This window comes from Sardina pilchardus, chromosome 9 (assembly GCF_963854185.1).
Source record: "Sardina pilchardus chromosome 9, fSarPil1.1, whole genome shotgun sequence".
NCBI lineage: Eukaryota > Metazoa > Chordata > Actinopteri > Clupeiformes > Clupeidae > Sardina > Sardina pilchardus.
The window spans coordinates 9,372,134-9,396,304 of NC_085002.1; the positions used below are offsets into that span (position 1 = coordinate 9,372,134).

At 40.3% G+C, this 24,171-nt stretch overlaps 1 protein-coding gene across 1 annotated transcript in view; it reads right to left on the reverse strand.

Annotated features, from left to right (window-relative positions):
• LOC134092623 (helicase with zinc finger domain 2-like) overlaps positions 1-24,171 on the reverse strand; it is a 32,535-nt gene that overhangs the window by 2,936 nt on the left and 5,428 nt on the right. Inside the window, exons 3-16 of the mRNA XM_062545637.1 lie at positions 23,075-23,716; positions 22,137-22,938; positions 21,212-21,284; positions 17,777-21,128; positions 17,586-17,668; positions 17,214-17,357; positions 16,903-17,037; positions 16,621-16,762; positions 16,194-16,328; positions 14,830-15,022; positions 11,845-11,997; positions 2,100-2,321; positions 1,818-1,974; positions 1,500-1,664 (exon numbers count right to left, since the gene is read on the reverse strand). Coding sequence (XP_062401621.1) covers positions 1,500-1,664; positions 1,818-1,974; positions 2,100-2,321; positions 11,845-11,997; positions 14,830-15,022; positions 16,194-16,328; positions 16,621-16,762; positions 16,903-17,037; positions 17,214-17,357; positions 17,586-17,668; positions 17,777-21,128; positions 21,212-21,284; positions 22,137-22,938; positions 23,075-23,716 — 6,398 coding nt within the window. The remainder of the gene's footprint in view (positions 1-1,499; positions 1,665-1,817; positions 1,975-2,099; positions 2,322-11,844; positions 11,998-14,829; positions 15,023-16,193; positions 16,329-16,620; positions 16,763-16,902; positions 17,038-17,213; positions 17,358-17,585; positions 17,669-17,776; positions 21,129-21,211; positions 21,285-22,136; positions 22,939-23,074; positions 23,717-24,171) is intronic.

The following is a 24,171-nucleotide window of genomic DNA, read 5'->3' on the forward strand; positions in this document are numbered from 1 at the left end:
ATTCTAAAGCAGCCAAATTGCAGAAACAGGATCAATCGTCGAGATTTCAGTGTCAAACACTCGTTTGCATCCTAGGCAATGCAGAAAACGGGCTTAAAGTGTAAAATACCGAACTATTCCTTTAAGACCGCAGGCAACCTAGACTTCCATAGTCCCTCAGCGGTAGCCTGATTGCCATCGACTTTCAAAGCTCTGCGAGACTTTGGTCTGACCAAGAGCCTGTGCTCAACGGTTTCTCCAAGCGCATGGTTGACCCGCCTCCTTCAAGTGCCTCGATTTACTACTGGTCGATGTCAGAAAGGGGTTTGCCGAGTTTAAACCAATCACAACACTCTTTCCTCTGAAAATTAATGAAGCGCTTCCGTTCAATCCAGGGTGTCAGGATTTGACTGATTAGCTTCGCTGATTAGCAAGGCACTTCCTCCTCGCCATTTTCCAGAAATACATCATGTCCGGTGCCATTCTCCTCATGTTGATTGGTGGCTGTTCCACTCTCAGCTCATGCACGAGCTTAGTGTGGGCACAAGCTCTCCTTCTGTACCTTACGTTAATCAGTAGCCTGGCACTTAATTGGCTAAGTAAAACGTCACTGGAAACAAGCCCCTTAAAACGCCATGTTGAAGCCTGAAAAAACTTTTGCCAATTTTCACTAGCCGAGCATTCCCATTGAAATGAATGGGGGCAGGACTTGTTCACTTTCTCCAGTTCTTATAATACCTCCATGGTTCAATCCATGTGTTATGGTCGCAGTTCTGCTGCGTCACTGCCTTGAACACGCCTCTACCCAGAGCCGTTGGAGCTGCTCAAAGTTGATTGGTTCTCGACCAAAGGGGGCAGTTCCGCAGTTTTGCAGAATTCAGAAATCCTGCCCGATCAGCAATTGGCCAGACCAGCGACAGCAACGCCGAAGGTGTTACGTCACTGGGAGGGCGTGCTAGGCTACCTCAGCGGTGCATATCAAGCCACAGTAATGCAGTCATTAGTGCAAAAGCAGCCCTCCTCTTTATAATATTTTGAGATACTGATTTTTGGTTTTCATGAGCTGTAAGCCGTAATCGTCAAAATTAAAACAAAAAAATGGCTTGAAATATTTCCCTTTCTATCTAATGAATCTAGATAGAATATTTGAAAGATTCCCTTTTATGGCATATGCTAACATACTTATCTATCTATCCATCTATCTATCTATATACTGTATATACTGTATATATACACTAACATGCCAAAGCTAATCTACACGGTCTTGACCCCCTGTTACCAAGTGTGTGATGACAGTTGAGAATGCAGGTCCTAAAAAGGTTGTTAGAGATTGGCTCAGATTGATGACGTCACCAGACTTCCCATTGGGTAACACTGAGTGAACTCAACTGAAAGAGAACTGGAGTTATGCTTTAACCATTCAAGATCTCAACAGTCTAAACAACATCAACAAACATTTGTTCTATTTTTAATCTAGATGGTTTATGGTCGCTTGGCACTTTATGGTCAACTTCTCTCACCTAAAATGCAGAGGCCATCTTTAGCCCTGGTGATGCCCACATTGATCTGGTTTGCGTCCCCCACAAAGCCTATATGCTTAGATCGCCACTCCCTTGTGTTTGCCTCTGTAATGGGGCTGGGGCTTGAACGCACCACAGACATTATCACATAGGGCCACTCACTGCCTGGATGAGAGAAGGTGAATATACATTAGTGTATATTAAAGCAGTGTAGTGGAGATTGACAGGAAGCAAGTGGAAGAGAAAGGCTTCAGATATACAGTACCGAGCTGAAGCTGATACAGATAAAAATGCAGGAGAGAAGCTACAGCCTCTTACCTTGGCTTTTTGTGATAGTGCAGACGGTGATTTGAGTAAGCTTCTCTTCATTCAGCCGTCTTTTAATATCGGACACTTGAGCATTGTACGGAGACAGGATAGCAATGTCTTCCTGATTGATGTGACCCTTTTTAACCAACGAGGCAGCTATTTGTGTCTGTTACAAATGAAAAAGAAAACACATACATAACTATGAATATGAAAATAACCAATTCAAAGATCAGGGTAAAAACAAACTAAATTAATATATGTGAAGCAATTGGATCTACATGTATTACTTACGGCTTCGATGCTCTCCTCACAGTTTCTAACAGATTTTTCATTTCCTTTTTTTGTGGAAACAAACTGACTGATCTCTTTCCCCTTAATGTCCACAAAGACTGTCCGAGTTGGTCGTGTCACACCAGGCCTTTTTATCTGTAGGACACTCCTTGAGTTTTTGGCAGCTGTTTTCAGTTTGTCTTCATAGTAAGCTCTTGATGGGAACTTACAAATATCTTCATGCTATGAAAACAATGATCAATTTATTTTTTACATTAGTATGTTACTGATATTGGCCGCGTTTCCCAGATTCATTAAGAAGCTCTTAACGGCAATATCTTCTTTGGAGCGCTCTTAAGAACGCTGTGAAAGAAGAATGTTTCCCAGAGTCGCTCTTAGCTTAAGAAGATCTTTCACTAAGAACTAGGAAACGTAAGATCGAGCTGACCCACTCTTAACAGCCATCTTAGCGATCAAATGCTCAGTGAGCATAGCCTGCCGCTAGGGGCGTGTAGATTTCTAGGCTTTAGTGATCAAGTTGCGTCAGGGAAATGTATGTCCTCCACTTTTTTAAACAATGAAACAATTTTCAATGTTGCAATGCACTCGTGGCTGTGGACCACTGGCGCAAGAATGAGTTCATAGTACTACACATACAAAAAACATCAACAACCCTATGGCATTTCACAGATCAAGGAAACAGATGTAATTGAACTCAGCTGAACCTAATCCAATGAGGCTTCACCTTCACCTGCGTTGCCAAAGTCCGCGATGTAAAAGTCCGGTTTACATTAATGCATACGGACGTACGTGTTAGGATACAGTACAGTTTGCACATTTCGGGGGGCGCTGCTGAGCAATGAGGAGATAAGACGCGCCTGGCTGTAGCTCCTGCAGATTTCATATTAAAATTACATGTTAAACTAAACCTATGCAAATTTAACCGAAATACTAAGGAGATTTTGTACCTAAAACACTCATACCACCTGTAGTTCAGGACCTGCGGTTTAGAATGTCGAGACAAAGAGTGAATTTGAAAACCAAGTCCAGCGAAGAAGGAGGCCCAACTGAACCCCCGAACCAGAGTGGAAAGGAGAGAACGGTCGTGGGGGCGCAAAGTGCAGACAACCAAGCGGTATTAGCCGCCATAGCATCCTTAAAAGCTGAACTATCGCAAGCTAAGTCCGACATATGCGACAAAATTGACGAAAGGATTGCTGAAGTGAGTACGACTTTGAGAGGTGAACTGGCCGCTCTGAAATCAGAAAATGACTCAACATTTCTTGCACTAAATGTCCGAATAGACTCCAATAGCGAGACGCTGAAAAGTTTAGGGGAGTCGGCTAGCGCTACCTCTGATATCGTAGTGGAACTTGAGGCTAAGGTGAAGCAATTACATAGCCAGGTAACACAACTGTCTGACAAGTGCTTAGATCTGGAGGGTCGGTCGAAGCGACAGAATTTAAGAATTGCTGGAGTGAAAGAAGGGAGTGAACATGGGCGGAAAACAAGGGACTTTGCAGCGCAACTCTTGGCTGATGTCTTGAATCTGGATGAGAGACCAGTGATAGACCGAGCACATAGGGCTCTGCGGGCACGTTCCGGTGATGAAGAACCACCACGACATTTGATCCTGAGAATACACTACTGCCATGTGTTTGATGACATACTACAGAGGGTTATGAAGTCCAAAGGCCTCACGTATGAAGGGCAGCGGATTCAGATTTTCAGAGACTTCCCATCCGCCGTAGTTAAACGCCGGGCAGCTTTTACACCAGCCAGGAGTTTGCTGCGAGACAAGCCCGGCGTTAAATTCGGCCTCTTATACCCAGCCAAGCTACGGGTGACACACAATGGGAACGAGACCACATTCACAGACCCGGAGGAGGCCCGTCTGTATGCTGAACAACACTTTGGACAAGGCAGGGATTCATAGACATTTCATTGACCAGACTTGCTCATTTGTTTAAGAGGCTGCAGGTAATAACAATTAGACACATTGTTGAGGCAAGGCTAACCAGTGTGAAGAATCACCCACAACCATTCACGTGGAAACGTGCACTTATTCATTTTTAGGATTAGTGTGATTTGACCTTATTTAGGAATAGTGCCTCACTTATTCATTTTTTGTTTACGTCAGTCTACCTCAGGGCACTTTCGCTTTAATGCTATCACTTTAGAATCAGTATTTTGTTAACCTGCTATCATTTGGTAAATATTTTCTGAGATGCAGGTTTCCTGAATAAATAGGAGAATGTTAGTTAAAGCAACTATTTACATATAGGCTATAATTAACAATGAAGCCTCACTCAACTGTTGAGGGGGCCCAAACAATCAGAGGATTTCATCTAACTGAATAGGCTTTATAATCTCTTGTTTATTTTCACAACGATTACCAAAATTTTGGAGTTGTTTTTTCCTTTACTTGATGGGGATACATAATCCATGTTCTGAGACCACATAGGTTTGGTTGTTAGTTCTATACTTGCTGTAGGACTACTAGTTGGATACATTTAGATCAAGAAGTTCAACCAGTTGGTTGGTAGAGTTGGAGTTTATTCTCTGCCTAGAGAGATCTGTCTACGTGTAATTATTACAATGTTATGTTTTTCTTTGTATGTTGTACTAAGGGGGGGTGGGGAGGGTTGGGAGGCGGGGTGGCTGGAGTGTTATTCAACTTATGGTTACATATCCCTGACAGAAAGAAAGAGGAGGTCAAGAAGGATAGTAGTCTTTAATCAGTCTACGTAATGTATAACAACACACAGAAGGGGATGAGGAGGGATGATATAACATTGTGCTCATGGAACGTAAATGGTATTAACGAACCAGTCAAGAGAGGCAAGGTGCTTGCCCATCTTAGATCCCTCCAAGCTGACATTATTTTCTTACAAGAAACGCATCTGAAGAATGATGCCCATACCAAACTTAGGTGTAGATGGATTCAACAGATATATCACTCCAACTTTTCAGTGAAGGCTAGAGGGGCGGCCATTCTGATCCGCAGAGGAGTTTCTTTTAAACACCTCTCCACAATTGCAGACAGAGATGGGAGGTATGTCATTGTTGTGGGGGAAATCCACTCAACACCAATAACTTTGCTGAATATATATGGTCCAAATGGTGATGACCCTGAATTTTTCAGGAAGGTTCTTAATGTAATACCAGACATCTCTAATACAAATCTAATCATTGGGGGCGACTTTAACTTAGTCTTAGACACTTATTTGGATAGGTCTTCTACACTCAGGGTGGAACCGTCAAAGGCATGCAACCTTTTGAAATCATATATTGATAATATGAACCTATTTGACATATGGCGGATTTCCAATGCTTCTGGTAGAGAGTATTCCTTTCACTCTAAAGTGCACAATGTCTACACTAGGATTGATTATTTCCTAGTTGATGGCAAGCTACTGCCTTTTTCTTATAATGCCAAATACCACAACATTATTATTTCTGATCACAGTCCGGTTTCATTTTCTCTGAGACTCTGCGAAAATACTTCAACCCAGAGAAACTGGAGATTTAATCCTCAACTTATCACAGATGTGAAGTTTTGTGAATATTTAGAATTGCACATTAAGTTGTTTTTTGAGACCAATGATAAAGATGACATCTCACCTACTCTATTGTGGGAAGCTTTCAAGGCTTATCTGAGAGGATGTGTTATTTCTTTTCAGTCCTCCCTTAAAAAGCGCAACAAAGCTAAGCAGCTGGAACTAGAAGAAAAAATACGTCAGTTAGATTTGGAAAATGCCCAGCAACCCTCTTTAGATAAGCACACTAAAATATCTGCACTTAAATACAAACTCAATGACATATTATCAAATAAAATTGCCAGAGCCTTTATGTTTACAAAACAGAAATATTTTGAATTTGGTGACAAACCCCATAAACTACTAGCGAGGCAACTGCGGAAAATTGAAAATGATAGGACCATCCACCAAATTAAATCAAGCTCCGGTAATATGCTTGTGTCTCCTAAGGACATTAATGATAGATTTAGACAGTTCTATGAGGCATTATATACATCTGAATCATATGCACCAGAAACAATGCAGTCATTCTTAGATGATTGTGAGCTGCCAGTTTTAAGTCAAGTGGACCGCAGCGCCTTGGATGCAGACATCACGTGTGAGGAATTGCTGGCGACCATTGGGTCATTGAAGAATGGCAAAAGTCCAGGTCCCGATGGGTTAAGCAATGAGATTTACAAAAAGTTTGGGGGACTGCTTGCTCCTTATTTATGTAAATTATATTCCCAATCGTTTGAGAATGGCACTCTGCCTCAGACTCTGACGGAAGCCACTATCACTTTACTTCCCAAAAAAGGGAAAGATTTAGAAGAAGTGGGCTCATACAGGCCTATATCATTATTGAATACAGACCAAAAAATTCTGGCAAAGACGCTGGCCAGGAGACTTAATGCCTTAATGGGAAAGCTGGTACACCCTGATCAGACTGGGTTCATCCCCAATAGGAACTCTTTTCACAATTTCAGACGTCTTTTTAATATCATCCACTCTCCTAGACTCCCTAAGCAAGACCTAGTCATCCTTAGTCTGGATGCCGAAAAGGCATTCGACCGGGTTGAGTGGCCATTTTTATTTGCAGTTTTAGAGAAATTTAATTTTGGAGATAGGTTTATGTCCTGGACTAACTTGTTATACAATAACCCATGTGCAAGGATACTTACTAATCAAACTCTTTCCACACAATTTCAGCTTGGTAGGGGAACAAGGCAGGGATGCCCACTTAGCCCCCTACTGTTTGCTTTAGCCATAGAGCCTCTTGCAGAAACTATTAGATCACATGCTGGGATCCATGGCTATAGTACAGAATGCACAGTGAATAAAATTTCCTTGTACGCAGATGATATTTTGCTATATTGTACCCAACCACAGCTAACAATTCCTGCAATATTAGAGGTATTTCATCTATTTGGCACTTTCTCTGGGTACAAAATAAATTGGAACAAAAGTGAGCTACTTCCAATACGAGTTGAGGATCAAGAATGGCTCAGTCAGCTTTCCTTCCGAGTTACATCAGACAACTTAACTTACTTGGGGGTAGTGGTCACCAAGAAATACAGTGATCTTTATAAAGCTAACTTCCCCTCCTTATTAAATAAGCTTCAAGGCAATATTCAATTCTGGAAAACACTCCCAATCTCTTTGTTGGGTAGAGTTAATGCTATTAAGATGATTTTTCTGCCTCAAATTCTGTATCTTTTTCAAAATTTACCTATATACCTTACTAAATCCTTCTTTAAGAGGCTGGACTCTATCATTCTTCCTTTTATATGGAATTATAAATCTCACAGAATTAAAAAGGATCATCTCTGCAAGCACAGGGCCAATGGGGGGCTTGCACTCCCTAATTTTATGTTATATTATTGGGCCACTGGCGTACGCTCTGTTGCTCATTGGTTGGATGACACCCAGTCGCCATATGATGGGTTGGAGATGGAGCGTGAGGACTGTAGGCCATATTCTATTAGGGCAGTTATACTGTCACCTGTGCCACTCAATAGAAAATGCTTTAAACATAATCCTATCATTTATGACACAATAAGGATATGGAAACAACTGAGAAAGCATTTCAAGCTGAGTGTGCTATCTCTTTTAGTTCCGATTGCAGCTAATCCTTCCTTTACCCCCTCCACTTTGGATGGTACCTTTAATGTTTGGAAACCATTGGGCATTGAAAATGTTGGTGACCTCTATGTGGGAGGGACATTTGCATCTTTCCAACAACTTCAGGAGAAATTTGGTTTGCCTAAGAATAATTTTTTCAGATATCTCCAGACTAGGGACTATGTCAGAGCTCATCTTCCTAATTTTGAAAGGGCACAGCCAGATAAATTAGAATTTTGCATAAAACTGTTTGCTAGATCACGCTTCATCATTTCTCAAATATATGAGACTTTACAAGGTATGAGCCTACCCGATATGAACCATTTAAAAGAAGAATGGGAAAAGGAAATGGGTGTCTCAATACAACCGGATGTTTGGGAGGAGAGTTTGGAATATGTCCATGAATGTTCCATTAATGCTAGACACTGTTTAATACAGTTTAAAATTCTGCACAGACTTCACTATTCCAAGGCAAAACTGCATAAAATATTTCCTGAAGTTTCACCTCTTTGTGAGAAATGTGAATGTATGGACGCTACCTTAACCCATAGCTATGCTCTATGTTCCAAACTGCAGGAGTTTTGGTGTGATATATTCCGTTTTCTTTCTATGATCTTGGAGGTCCAGATAGAGCCCGATCCTGTTTTAATAATTCTGGGTATATCTGAAGAGTTAAGGAAGCTAAGTGTAGCACATCAGAGTCTTCTGGCTTATGGTGTTATGATTGCAAAAAAACTGATCTTATTATCTTGGAAAAAGAAAGAGGTACCCTCCTTCAAACATTGGCTGACAGAGCTGACAGACACCCTACACTTGGAGAGAATTAGATTCATCCTGAAGGACAAGCTTAGGGCCTTTGAGAAGGTTTGGCTTCCATTGGTCTCTTATCTTGACGGAGAAGGCCATTAAGACATGAGTTAGGATACACTCCTGGGGTGGGAGGGGTGGGTGATTGTAGGTTGGGACTTGGGGAATGGTTTAGGGGAGGGGGTGGTGACTGGTGAACTATGTTATTTTTTTTTCTTTTCTTGTACTTTTGTATAATTGTATAAGGTATGTCACTGTCTCTGTTGTCATTTGATGTCTGTTGCTGATTTTTGTTATGATTATTTTAAAAGAAACATGTCATTGTCATGTCAATTCCCAAGTTGAATGAAAATGTTTCCCAATAAACATATTTGAAACATTAATGCATACGTGCACCCCACTCGCAGGCCACATGGGCTGGAGGGTTACATTTTCTCGGCTATATTAAAGTAGACTAGCCTACACCACATGCCTACTACCACACTATCTATAAGAGAGATGGGATGCATCTTGCATGAGTTAACATATGAATGGCATGAGCTAATAAGAAATAGGTCTCTATATTGATAATCACCCTGTTCGATCAGTTAGTTTAATTTTTTTGGCAGACTATAGCCGAGGTGTAAGGAGCCGTGACCGCACAGCCCAGGCTGCAAAAGTGCCGCAAGGGCGCAGCAAATTATCTTCAGAAACAATATATTTAAGCTCACGATATTCACACCGGCCCAAAACGTTAACGGCCCACCGGGAATCCTCCCGAATCTCTCGATTAGCCACCCGTGCCTGCACACATACACACACACGCACGCACACACGATACATGCATAGGCTTACTGCACCTGTAGGGGGAACACGGGGTGCTGTGTGTGACTTGTGCGCTGATAAAGGGGTGGGTGATCGATTTGCCTGGCATTGATTGATTCAGTTTCAGCACCACCGTGGTGAACAGCTCTCGTTAAGAGCTTCTTAAGAAGCTTCTTTGGCTTGATCTTAAGCTTCTCCTAAGAAGGCAGTTATAGGAATAGTTCAGGATTTTGGACATAGGACCTCATTTCCAACTTTACCGAGGTGATATAGGTCAGTGGAGACCGTTTTTTATCACGTTTAACCCCTTCCTTCAGTTGCAGTGCTCCCCTTTGATAACGCTGGTTCTGAGCTAACGCATTTCAACGGTAACATCCAAAACAGTCTTACTCACACCACAGCACACCCGAGACAAGTCAATTAAAACGTCAGACTATCGATATACATGTCCGTGTTGACAGAATCATTTTAGAAATAAAACTAACCTTGCAACTCAATGATTTATTACATTTTGAGGGACTAGTTTCTCAATATCAATCCGCCACTGCCATACAGGGAACAAAGTAGGCTATTGCAATGCGATGCAAGGTTAGTTTTATTTCTAACATTGTTCTAACACAGGCATGTGCATCGATAGTCTGACGTTATAATTTATTTGTTTCGGGTGTTCTGTGGAGTGTTTTCAGTGGCAGGCTGGATGTTACTGTTGACTTGCGTTATCTCGGCACCAGGGGCCGGTTTCCCGAAGCCTTCTTAACGCTACGTAGTTCGTAACCTCTATCTTTAGCTCTACCTTAAGTACCTCACGCATTTCCCGAAACCTTCTTTGCAACGAATGTCTTTCGCACGTCGTTCGTTGGTAAGAGTGGTCTGGAGCACTCTCAGATCTCTCTTAGCTGCACCTTAGCAATGTTTCGACTCGCGACGCTAGTCGCCGCCACTGTACCCTACAGCAATTTCCGTTACGCATGCAACTCATATGATACAAAATCACTATTGTGGTTCGCCAATGATTTTATGTAAGTATGCTAATTTAGAAAATAGTATCTGGAAATGTTTTCATACAAATATGAAACGTGCACGCATTAGAAAATAGTTAAAAGCGCTTTATTTTTTGCTTCCCCCCACCGTCCTACAATGTTTAGGCCTAATGTGCGGGCTTGCTGTCATGTTTATTGTTAACCAAAGGCACACAATACTGAATGAGGATGTTGGTCAATCAGCTGTGATTAAAAAAAAAGTCTACATAGCCTATTTCAACTAGAAAAGCACAAACCTCCCCCAAGCAAACACATGTAGCCTACGCCTCCTGCATCCAGACAGTGATACGAATCACTCACAAAATTAAAAAGTTTCTTCCTTGGGTCATTTCAGTTCTTCCCTGGAAATTTAATCGAAATCCATCTTTAACTTTTAGAGTTAGCCTATCTTGCAAACAAACGGACAAACAAACAAACTAACTAGAAAAGCACTCAGACCTCTGCTTTCAAACATGAAGCGTTCAAATCTTTTTATCCATGCGGGAAACAAACTAACACACCAACAAACAAACCCAGATGAAAACATAACCTACTTGGCGGACGTAGATCATTTAATTTCTAGACTACTTTTTTTTATCATTGTGTGCTAATAAGTTCATCCACGTTGAAGTTGCGTGAATGTTGTGGGGGCGATAGGCTATTATAAGCAATGTTTTTTGGTGCAAAGAACGCTTTCATAAGTCCGTCAAGCCTCCGCGTGAAATAAAAAATCGATTTCTGAGCAATCGATGTCACCTAATTCAGCACCTTCATGGTGGACAGTGCCTTATACGTCGGACGTAAGGAGCTTTTCGTAAGAAGACTCCTAAGTGATAGTTCGGGAACCACGACTAGAAAGGTAAACAATTTTGGTAAGTTATACCTTTGGAATCTTCGTAGCTCGCTAAGAGTGAACGTTATCGGGAAACCGGCCCCAGGTTAGCACGAGATGAACGCTGCAACTCAAGGAAGGGCAGAAATTCACTGAAAATGGTCTTCACTGACCTATATCACTAAGTTGGAAATGAGGTCCTATGTCCAAAATTCCGAACTGTTCCTTTAAAGGAACACTTCACCGTTTTTTCATATTAAACAACGTTATTCCCTTAACTAAGACGAGTTGATACATACCTCTCACTTTTCAATGCGTGCACTCACTGGCTCTTAATTAAGGGAATAACATAGTTTAATATGAAAAAACGGTGAAGTGTTCCTTTAAGAACGCGTCTGGGAAACACCAGTATCTTAGTGCTCCTTCTTAGCGATTCCTTCTTTGGAGCCTTCTGAAGTCCTTAAGAAAGATCGAATCTGGGAAACGCGGCCACTATATCTTAATATTCCTATGTTATTAATACATCAATATTGTAATGTGCAGTCAACACTTTCAGTATAATACATCAACAGATATAGTAGATTTCACGGATCAGTTGTGATAATAACCAGTTACAGCTAGAAACATACACTTCAACCGGTGCTTAAGTAATCGCAATGCATTACCATTCTGTACTGGGTGTTGAGTGTACAAGCTTCCTTTTTATATGTATGGGAGGTTATACAGCGCTCAAAGAGAGACCTTGACATGCCCATCCTCTTTGCCCTTTCATTTTTCACAATGGGTCGCAATTGTTTGTGGTCACCCAGTAATACAATCTGTAAAATGTACAGAGAAATATTATTACAATTTATGGTAACATAAATATAAACACAAAATAACATGACATGCGCAAACACACAATCATGCATTAATACAATACAAAATGCATCAATCTGTAAATATCATAGAATTTATCTTTAAAGCTGAGGGGCTCACAGACTACTTGGGTCATGTTGTAGCCTAAATTGACTCTGTGATGTGTGAAATCTTGCCACTGTGTTTCTGGAGTGGTTGAATAGGTATGTTGCTGATCAGATCATAAACGGCCACAGCAATGAAAATGAACATTGAAGTGATGCTGATTGTTTGCTGGCATCAAAGAATTTGTTGCTATTTGTTGGTGCCCGCATGAAAGGCTTGTGGTTTTGCTTGGCATGTTGCTGCTCAGAAAGGTAACAAGGCATTCCACTGTTACAATATACTTTATATAATTGTGTTATATGCTCTAATTACCAAATACACAGACCAATGACACACATTTGCTGTTGTATTATTCTTCTGTCTAATCTATCAACACTCTGCAAACTCTGCACTCTGAATCTGCAAAATCTCTGATGACAAGGTGTAAGTGACTCCTCTTGACATGCAGCAAGCATAATGATGACACCATATATAATGACTTACTGCATAGCATGGTCAGCTGTGCTTTTGAATAGATATTTCTACCCGTATGCTTCAGGAGACATAAATGCAAAACAATCATGAGACACAAAGTATTTGCTTTGATATAAAGGCTGACATAAGAAATATGCAGCAGGCACATCATACTTTCCCAGATTTGAGTAGCATAGCATAGAATAGCACCTTCTTTCTCACTCAGACCAGTAAGCCAGTCTGAGGTTCTCTATGGATCTCTTACAGATTGCAGCCCCTGTCATTGCTGAACCTTTGACTCACATTTTTAATTGAACTTTAATTCTGCTCTGGTTCTATTCCAGAAGTCTGGAAATCAGACCTAGTCACCCCTTTACATAAAGGAGGAGATGCAAATAATTTGAATAACTATAGGCCAATCTCTAAGCTCCCATGTTTAGCAAAGATGTTAGAATCCTTTGTAAATGACCAGCTTCGTTCCTTTTTGTCATCACATTCTTTATTAAGTCCTTATCAATCTGGGTTCAGAGCTGGCCACAGCACAATTACAGCAGCAACTGCTGTAGTTAATGATATAGCTTCTGTTGTTGACAGTAAGAATCATTGTGCAGCTTTGTTTATTGATTTGTCCAAGGCGTTTGACACTGTTAATCACAGGTTACTTCTTGAAAAACTGACCTCTTTTGGTCTAGATGAAGTTTCCTTTAAATGATCTCTCTAATAGAACACAGTGGGTAGATGTGTCAGGATCAACCTCAGAGTCATTGAGACTAAATAATGGTGTTCCACAGGGCTCAATCTTGGGGCCACTGTTGTTTACATTGTATATCAATGACATCTGTGCTTAAATAGAAAACTGTAAAGTGCATTTCTATGTAGATGACACAATCATTTATGCCTATGCACCTTCCGTAGAGCAAGCAGTGTAATATCTTCAAAGTGCATTTGATTGTGTGCAGAAGTCTTTGAAAGATCTAAAACTGGTTCTAAATGAAGCTAAAACTAAATGTATGATCTTTAGAAAGTGTGACCTTGATGCTTATAACATTTGTTCCCTAAATGGGACACATATTGAGCAAGTTTCTCGATACAAATATCTAGGTATTTGGCTAGATAACAAACTTTCATTTAGAACACATGTGCATGATCTCACAAAAAAGGTACAAAATTAAATTAGGTGCACTTTACAGGATTAGGTCTTGCTTCTCCTTAGAAAACAGAATGACCATTATTCAAGCAACTATACTGTCAGTCCTTGATTATGGTGACATTGTGTATATATAGCTCCTTCCACTCTTAAATTACTTGATGCAGTTTAACATAGTTCACTACGTTTTATAACTGGAGATCGTTTTAGAACTCATCACTGTAAATTGTACCAAAATGTACAGTAGGATGGTCTTCCCTCTATGATAGGAGGGAAAGGCATTGCCTCATTTTTGTTTATAAGGCATTACTGGGGAAATTACCTCTTGTATCTTTTATTGTTCTTGTTTTGTTATTTTGATTATTGTTGTTATATGTTTTCTCACTCAGGGCATTGAAGAGCTTGATGCTCAGTCAATTTCTCCCTGAATAAAAAATGGTTGATGATGATGATGATGATGATATACTGTAGTGTCATGACTAAATAAGTAATAGTAAAATTACACTGAAAATAGCACAGGCCTCAAAGTACTAATATTTGAGATATTTTACAGTGGGTACTCATTAAATACCTACCTAATACCTAATGTAACTTCACAACAGTTCATATCCCCTGTTCTGTCAGAGTCTTAAAATGAACAGTATACATTGCCTTAGTTACAGTAGTTCTAAAAGTAGGAACATGGAGTTTTCTGTCACCAAAAGGCGAAAGAAATTAAAGTCATTAAATACCTCAAAAGCAGAGGCACAAGAATACTAAGAGTGCGGTGTACTCTTGTCATGCTTCTAGAATCGTTTTATGAGCGATTAGAAATGTTTCAGAGAATAGTTTAATATATTGATTGGACATATTTTGTTGTTTTTCTTTACAGCAAACACTACATATGCCATTTTTACCTAGATGTTTTGGATTATGGACAAATTAACTTCTGCACAATAAAACCAGAATAGTAACAGATAGAGCAAGATACAGAAACTGAATAAAGAATTTACCAATGACATTTACTGATTGCATAAATGTTCCCTGATCTACATTGATCTTACATCAGTTAACTTTCCATTTCTTATGCTGTTTCTACGTTACATACCTTCTGGGGGTAGTAGCTGACCAGTGGAACCAGAGCTTGCGGCTCTGTTGCCATGGCGCATTCATCAATCAGGATCATCTTGGCGCTGATGAACTTTGTGAGGCTTGCAGAGGACGCTGCTGTGCAGGTGCAGAGGATAACGTTGTGTCTCTTTAGCTCATACTCCCTTGCTTTATTGAGCAGTTCTTTGTAGCTGTAGATGAGAGGAAAAAGTGTTCAGTGGAGTAGTAGTGGAGGACTAACTCAAAGTAGAAGAAACAAACTGGGTGCATTGGAAAATTGGGACAAGAGTTATATAAGCAGCAAGCCCCAAGAGGCCGTAGGTTTCACTGATTTTAGAACATTGTGACAACGTTGTTAGGCACGATGTGCTAGCTAGAGTATTCGTAACACTTTACTTGACGGGTTCGTTCATAACACATTCATAACAGCTGTCATGCACATGAAGCATTCATGACTGTTTCATGAAACATGACTCAACATTCATACCAACCCTTTCATAAATGTGGAAGACAAAACGTCAAAAACTTGTCAAAATAAAAGTCCAACCATCGCAAAGCAGCATTGCTGTCTTTTTTTTTTTAGCCAACCTGATCATGTCACATCTTAGTCAACGGGGAAGTCCAGCGTCCAGGAGAATTTCGTTTTTTGTTTGTCTGTTTGTTTGTTTTATGATAGTAACCTCTGAAGAATGCATAATTGTCTACACCAATGACTGTATAGATGTATAAAACAGGAATGTCCAACCATTCAGAGGTTCACAGATGGCCAGTATGATGAATGCTTCACAACTCGTGTAGTAAAGTGACATTTGAAGTAGACTTCATAAAATATTCATGAGATGTTTAAAAACGCTGGAGAGGATTCATAATACCCTGTTTATGGATTACTAGATTGTTGGACTTTTATTTTGACAAGTTTTCGTCGTTTTGTCTTCCACATTCTTGAAAGTGTTGGTATGAATGTTGAGTCATGTTTCATGAATCAGTCATGAATGCTTCATGTGCAGTTCATGACAGCTGTTATGAATGTGTTATGAATGAACCCGTCAAGTAAAGTGTTACTGAGTATTCTACTGTAGTAGTAGTTCTAACTTTTAATACAGGTGCCCTGGCTTGCATAAAATTATAACATTTCTCTATGCATCCTTCTTGATTTAAGTCATTCTCAGTTGAATTCTTTAACACAATACACTTCTATAAAATTACATAAATGTGGTGTTGATGTTTGCCTTCATCATCCCGAGTTTCTATGACCTTCATGGGCTACCTGCAAAAGTTACCCTGCTTCTACAGTGTAACTACGAGATAAAGTGATCTGTGTGCACATCAACAACAAACATTAACAGAGCAATGAATTCTTACTCTTCTATTTCCTTTTCTTTAGCTTCTGTTAATGGTTCAGAAATTTCACCGGTTTTGATTCTCTCATCAAAGGCCTTTATTTTCTTTGAGAAAGGGTTTTCATTGTCCCGAATTCGATAATGCAGAGTAATGTTCCTAAAGAAAAAATGAATAAATATTTGAAAATTAAATAGATAGAGCTTCTTACATACTTTCTCCAAACTGTGGATGTTTTGCCTTGAAATATATTTATTTTTTATTTTGATCTTTGACGTTTTCATACATCAATTACTTTTTGTATATGTATGGTATTACTATCAGCAAAACTTTTCCCAAAACTTTCACGCAAACTTGTATGCTTTCCACAGTTTCCAGGTGTGCACAATGTCACAATTCCATACTTCTTAATTCAATATTACATAATAATTCCATAAAAACTACGAAATACCTGAGCTGTGGGCTTGATTTTTCTGGGCATGATTTCCGTGACAGTTGCAGGGTGCTTCCTGGGTAGGGGAATTCCTCCATCTCTGTCTGTTTGCTGTACACCCTTAAAGGGTTCAGGCTGTCTTCAAATTTCAGAAGGTACTCTGCAGGCCAGAAAAAAACATAGTGCATCAGTCTCAAATACCTGGATAAGATAACAAGTAACAAGAATACATTGTTCATTTATACTAATGAAATGCTTATGCTTGAATGTATTTAGTTCATGTTCTAAATGTTAACCTACCAGCGACAACATCAACTGACTTATGGGATGGACCGCAGTAGAGAACAACTTCTTTCTTGTCTTCAGGATCAATCACTGCCAGACGTTTACAGAATAAATATGCTATGTAGGCTCCAACAACAGTCTTCCCAGTACCTGTACAGAAAATGGTTTAATACATACAGTAGCATACGTAGGTGACACGTTAGGCTACTTAATTATTGCTGAAAATGGCAATGAATCATTCCACCACTTTATTTTCCTTAAGGATGTGTGTTGTTGAAAAATACGATCATAGTCATTGAGTCTTCAGATTATAAACAGTGTCTTACCTGGTGGACCTTGTATTAAAGTGAATTTGTTGTTGACAGCATGCACTACAGCACTTTGCTGACTATCATTCAGATCAGGAAGTGATTTCAGAATGTGTTCTTCCATTTGTTTCAGGATTCGGAACTTTGGTATGGGCTCAGAGTCTTTAGATTCACAAACAAAACATGATGTTATTGTTACTTAAAAGTGAATTGCTGTCATCAAAATGGGCCATTCCAACTAAATAATTAAACATAATTAGCAATTAATACTCTTTTTAAAACATAAACGGAAATATTTGTGCAGATAACAATAAGCCATAACCTATGCAATATGAAATTGTTGAACTGCTGTTAATAACCAAAACAAATGTTATGAACAACAATTCTCACCGTCTTTGATAGACCATCCAAGTGCAATTTTCTGGACAAGATCATTTGCCTTCACAATGTTGTTAATAGCATTTTCTGTCCGTCTAGATTATCAAAATGCATAAATGAATTTCATTACAGTATGTAAAACATTGCTATGTGCATGTACGCAAGAAGGTTACAATCAAAAAAACAAGCTCATGAGTACTTACACATCCGGAGGAAGCTTGGGGATAAGTTCAATTGAGAAGTCTGAATCCAGTCTGAGGACTTCATATGGAACGTGTTCCATTGATCTGTTGTTGATGTAGAATTTTACAGTCTTTGATTGATTCCGGGATTTCTTCCCACTTCTTTCACATCTGGTCACCACTCCATGGACCACCCAAGTAAATGAAGTGGAAGGATCACTGTAGTCATCTAACGGTCCAGTTTTAAACCTCAGATTCTTTTTCTTAATGCATAGGTAACACTGGGCCAGGTCACACTCAATTCTTTTGGTTTGGAGGAACTCCATGGGTAAAGAGAAGCTCCCTTCAGTTAAATAGCCTCTTTCTGTTTGTTTCCATGCTATATGAACATCTTCAATGGTTATGCTGTCACCATCCCCTACTGCACTGCTAGCAGACACCATCTTACACAGTGGTTTCCAGATCCTTACATATTCCTCAACGTCTTTAAAGGAATTCTTGGTGTAACATTCAGCCTGTTTGGCGAAACAATCTGTAGGCTGATGAGCATGCTCGACACAAACCACAAAGTTCGGCTTAACATACAGGAGCTGAGGTCTGGGGATCCAAGAACCCTTGTGAGTCGCTGTCACTGCTGTTAGCTGTACTTTTAGTGTTTTGCCATGTTCCAAATGAAGGGAATGCACAGTGTAGTGCTCATCCTGCCATGCATCATGTTGAGGCTCCAGAATTCCAAGATCTAAGTTCCCATCTTCAGGCAGAATTTCATCACCAGATTCACTTTCTGATTCCTCAGACTTCTCCACCCTCCTTTTTTCATATGCTGTGATGCGAGAGGTTGCCTTAGCCCAGTCCTTCCTTTGAACTGCCGTTACAATGTCATGCCATGTCCTCCGTGGGACCTTGATGCATGGGTTGCCTTCTTCCAGTTCTCTCAGTTCTGCCCGCACCCTTGCACTGTGTAATGTGTACACTCGTCTCCTCCACTTTAGTTTTACTCCATCTTGATCAAACTTCGGTTGGTTGTCCAATAGCAGGTCTCTATACAGTAAAGACAGCTTTTCAGGCAGCGAACCATTGTTATGTAGGAAAGACACCATAAAATGATCTTTATGTTCGTTTACAAACACCACACAAGCCAGTTTGGAAGAGCTTTTCTCTCTAAGGCTGATGGAGAGACTTAAGATCTCAACCTGTTTTTCATACTCCTTGGCCTTTTGGTTGTTTTTCTCAGACTGTTTACACAATTTGTCAATATCTAATTCAGAATATTCAACACAGCTGTGAAAATAAGCTGAATGGAAGAGCCTCTGCAAAACAATGTCGATATAGCGCCTAATGGGTGAAGACGCCTTCGTGTATGTATCAACCATAAGTGAATAATGGCTGACATTAGCTTCGTCACAAGAGTTGGAGCGAATGAAATTGGCTTTATCCTGAATACCTCTTAATTTTGAAATTACAGGCAGAAGTTGTGGATAACAGTCATCAGCTCCAATTAAGTCAGCCAAGATGTCATATTGGCCTCCTTCGGCAGCTTCTTTTATATTACTCCAGATAGATGACAAAACAGTGAAAGCTCCATCTCCTACATCCTGTTCCTCAACACCACAGTGATGTTTCAAATGTGCTGACATCGGTATCAGATCCATGTATCTCTCTTTAAGTTTTGTTACCTCCTCGACATCCGGAGGTTTCTGGCGTCTCAGGGGACAGCAAGACTTGGTTTCATTGTTGTTAATCAAATATCTGGACATTTCATGATTAAACATTATGCTAAGCTCTTCTACCATGAGGTGGGCTCTCCTTCTCCCTGGAGTCTGATATTTGCGTGGTTGGGAATATAACCAGTCCCTCTGAAGTCTGTCCTTCCTGCAAATCTGAGAAAATCGGTATGCCACTTGAATGCAGTCTTTCACTCTCTTTAACTGATCATTCCCTGCTCTCCATTCCCCATTCTCTGATATGTTGCTGAGAATATTTTCCACTTTTTCATAGGACAGCTTCTCATTCGAATTTATCAGGGAGAACTGCCATTTCTTGTCAATAATTGAACCAGTTTCTTTATCCACTTCAGTGATTAATGAAATAACTCTTCGTTCTTCACCTGGTAAAAGACTCCATTTTTCCATGCTGACCTCGTCTGGGAACATGAATTCTGGCTTTTTTCCCCTTGTGCGATAGTATGTGACTCCCTTCTCCTCAGCACTTCTATCAAGCACATCACCCTTTCTTAAAGCATTTGCAACATCAACTATGTGAACTCCAATTTCATAATGACCTTTTTCATTTTCACAGACACTTATTGCATCATCTAGGTGTCTAGCCTTAACCGGATCAATAGTAAAAGTGAATGATCCCGTTAAGTCCTTTGTATTTCTTGGGTCCACATCAGCAATGGTGAAATCACTAGGATGCAACTGGTCTAGTTTGAACTTTACATTCAAGACCCTTATGCCCTCATCTACAGTCGTCCCAATGAGAAGAACATCAATCACATTCCCTAGTGGAAAGTGGCAGTGATCTTTCCAGCAAATCACCTGCACAATGAACAAATGTTTCTGCCTCAGCTGCTCATCAATGTGTACAGACCTTATGATATTCCAGTCTCCATCCTCATGCTTCCAAACCGGCATCCAACATTTAGAGCGCTTCAGTATTAGCACACGAATTTTTTGTGCATCTTTGTTGATGGACACCATCTCTTTCTGAATGAACTTACTCTCCTTTTTGTGCTCTCTGTGCTGGAAGTCATCTTCAAGAAAGCAGAGAAAGGACTCACCTACAATAGGTCTACCCTTTTCAGATTTCGGAAGCAATGTAGTATGGCCTATGCCTCTGCCCATATCAGACTCATCATCAAAGGGATCTTCAGATCGTCCTTTGTATACATGTGTATTCTTAGACAATCTCCTTGTGCTTTCTTGAGATGGACAGTTAGTCTGTGTCTTGCTCTCTGAATCTGATTGGTCACTGTTTTCATCTGCATAGTCATTGATCATTTGTTGCAATATCAGATCCATCTGATCCTTTTCAACCAATGGAGTGTCTTCTGCATCAACATTACATTCTGCTTTCTGGAATCTTGAAATTTCCTCCACTTCCTTCCTCAGAAATTCCTCTGTGAAGTGGTCAGGTTGGGAACTCCCTTTCCTGATACAATGCTCTATGTAGCATTTCCATGTTTTGGCGCATTTCCCAAAGAAGCAGAGAGCTGCAGCATCTCCCACTACTATTACCTCAGACTGTGCTCTGGTCATGGCCGTGTTCAAGACACGGGCATCATTGAAGAACTCCAGACAACTGGTATTTGACTGTAGCAATTGATCTCGTGTCTGAACTGCAGTCATCACTATCACCCTGAACTGCTTACCTGAGAAGAAAGTGGACATTATGACAACCAGAAAATTAATATAATGATAAAATGATTTTGACTACAATAAACTAATGACTCACCTTGAACATTGGCTAAGTTTTGCACTAATACTCCAAGCCGTTTTCTCCTAAGTTTTTCTCTCACGACTTGAACCTGTTAATGAATAAGTAACATGATTCAGATACAAGATTCAGATCCATGATTATCACCATGAGTACTTATGAACATTTTTCCGACTTTTCCCACTGTACTTGGACACTACTCTCATAATCATGTAAATTCAGGGCTCATTATTTTTAATCTATGAGTATTTTAAGATAATCTGAAAAAAAACTGCCATTTATTACTTAATGGAATTATCCGGAGTAAAATGCACTTTAGATCAATTTACGGATGATTGGGAGTACATACGTTGAGTTGACATCAAATCAGGTCATTCGGATGTGTTTTGAGAGAGTTCGATTTTACCGTTTTTATCCAAAACTCGTTAGCCTGGAAGTGAACCGGGCATGTCCTTTCGCCGCTACAAAACACTATTTTTATACCTCTTCTACAGGTCCAAACAACATTACACTTAGGTGGCCAAACTGAAGTATCCCCAGGTCTTTATGTGGTCGGATTGCTAAAATGTTCCCCAGCTGCAGCAGCAACATTTCCGGAAAGGTACTGGCTTGATGAAATTCATTCTGGACTCTCTATCCGACCACTTAAAGACCTCGGGATACTTCGGTTTGGCTTTAGGGACCCTCTACTCACTACCACGTAAGTGTAATGTTGTTTGGAACAGTAGAAGAGGTATAAAAACAGCGTTTTGCAGTGGCGAAAGGACATGCCCGAGTCACTTCCAGGCTAACAAGTTTTGTCTAAAAACGGTAAAATAGAACTCTCTCAAAACACATCCGAATTACATGATTTGATGTCAATGTCAATTACTCCGGATAATTCCTTTAATTACCTAACTTTAACACTTAATTACACAAGACAACCACTGCACCAAATCCTTACCTGGTGACCCTCCGATAGAACACAGATGTCTTCTGCTTTTTGTGGACCCCACTCCTTTGCTGGCCAGTCATCAAGAAGTTCTCCAACAATGTTTACAACTCTCTCAGCCTCTTCCAAATTGTAAAAAGACTGGCTCCTTGGGTGTAAATGCCATTCCCCTCTAACATGATGGAACCTGAGTGGATAGTGTTTGGGATGAGCAGGTACATTTCCACATGCCTTGATGGTATTTCTCTTGCCAGTGTAGAAGTGGGTGGAAACAAAATTCACAATCTCTTTATTGGAACGGTAGTTTTCGTTAAAAATGATTCTGCTCTCCAAGGCAACATTTTTCCTTTCGGACTGGTAGTGGTAGAAGAGGCGATTGAGTAGTGTGTGGTCTGAGCGCTTGTCATCCTCCACAGAGAAGAGCTTGGGTCCCATCTGCATGTGATCTCCAGCCAAAACGATTCGAGTCTTGGGGCCTGCCAGGCCAAGAGCCATCAGGGCTTCACACTCCAGCATCTGAGAGGCCTCGTCAATCATGATGTGGCTGAAGTAGTTTTCAGGGAGCTTCAGATCATAGAGGTTCTTTGCCCATGAGGTCGTTATTATCACAATACGGTGTGAGTCTAAGTCATGTTTCCTTGGAAAAATGAACACTTGGCCATCTGGAGACAAAAGACAGTACTTCCGTGTTATCGGATCTGTGGCTCTAACGGCAGTCGTTGTCTTTGTTTTTTTAATTCTAAGTGGTTTGACTTCATGACACCCAGCTTCGGAGTGCTGATGGAAGTGGCGACGGACATATATGTCTGCAGAGCTGAAATGTGAGAGGTTAAAATTTGGTTAGCATTCCCAATTACATTATCTCCAAAAACATATTATCATTAAAGTATTATTTACATGAATTAACTGAAATCAATGAATGAGTCGAAATCTGTCTTTGTCGAAGTTACCTGTTTGTGTGTGTGCAGATAAGAACACGGCCACCAGTCTGGCAGACTACCTCTTTTGCAGCTGAGGCCAATGTGAATGTTTTTCCGGTTCCAAAGGGCCCATATATCAGCAGCGGAGCGACACCATTTTTCCCATCGAGGTCACCAAGGATGAACTCCATGGCAGCCTGCTGATTTGCATTGAGCTCTGGATATTTTGTTGAATGTGAAGGAACACAGCTGTTTGTGAAATCTGGGAGCACGTTATCCAAACGTGGGAGGAGATCAATGGCCTTGTGCATCTCACAGAATGAGACACGATTCAGCTGGAACTGGACCTCCATGTCACATTCCTGATCCTTTCGAAGGCCCAAGTCTGAACAGCAATTTCTCGACAGCTGCAGGTGTATTTCTTTTTCACTGGCAATATCTCTGATGATGGCAGCCTCATAGACTTTTTGATTTGGATCACAGGAAGTGAGCTCACCAACAAGAACAGATTCCACCTCTCGTTTCAGCAAGAACCCCTCTGGAGCACCTTGTGTTGTCGTGAAGGAGAAAGCCAAAGTGCCAAAAAGCTCTCCAGGAAGGGCAAAGAAACCTGTCCCTTCGTAAGGACTTGCCAAGTTGTTTGATAATTTCATGATTCCCCGGAAATCTAGCCTGTGATGAGAGAAAGTTATTAAATAAAAGTAATTGGTGTAATTCTAACCCTGATTTCAAACTTGGCAGTAGTGAGTGCAGTGCCATGTATGGCCTCAACAATTTAAAGACCGTCTCTGAATGCGGTTTGCTTGTATGAAATTATTCTGTGGATTTTGCAACAAGACACTAACCCACACGGATATACAGTGGCTATTCAAATCAATGTATTATGTATTCATAAACGGACACTTTGTAATTTTTACTTTGAATAAACAAACAGCAATTACAATTATACAATCCCGAAAACAAGTGACAATTACAAAATTAAGGATGGTTTCAGAATGCCACATATGAATTGCATTTTACTTTGGCCACTCCAGCTCATTGACTAGTACAATGTTTTGAACGGGCACTGCACTAGTAATTTTAATGCCTAGATAATGTGTTTTTCAGGCTCTGAAATTGAAGTAACA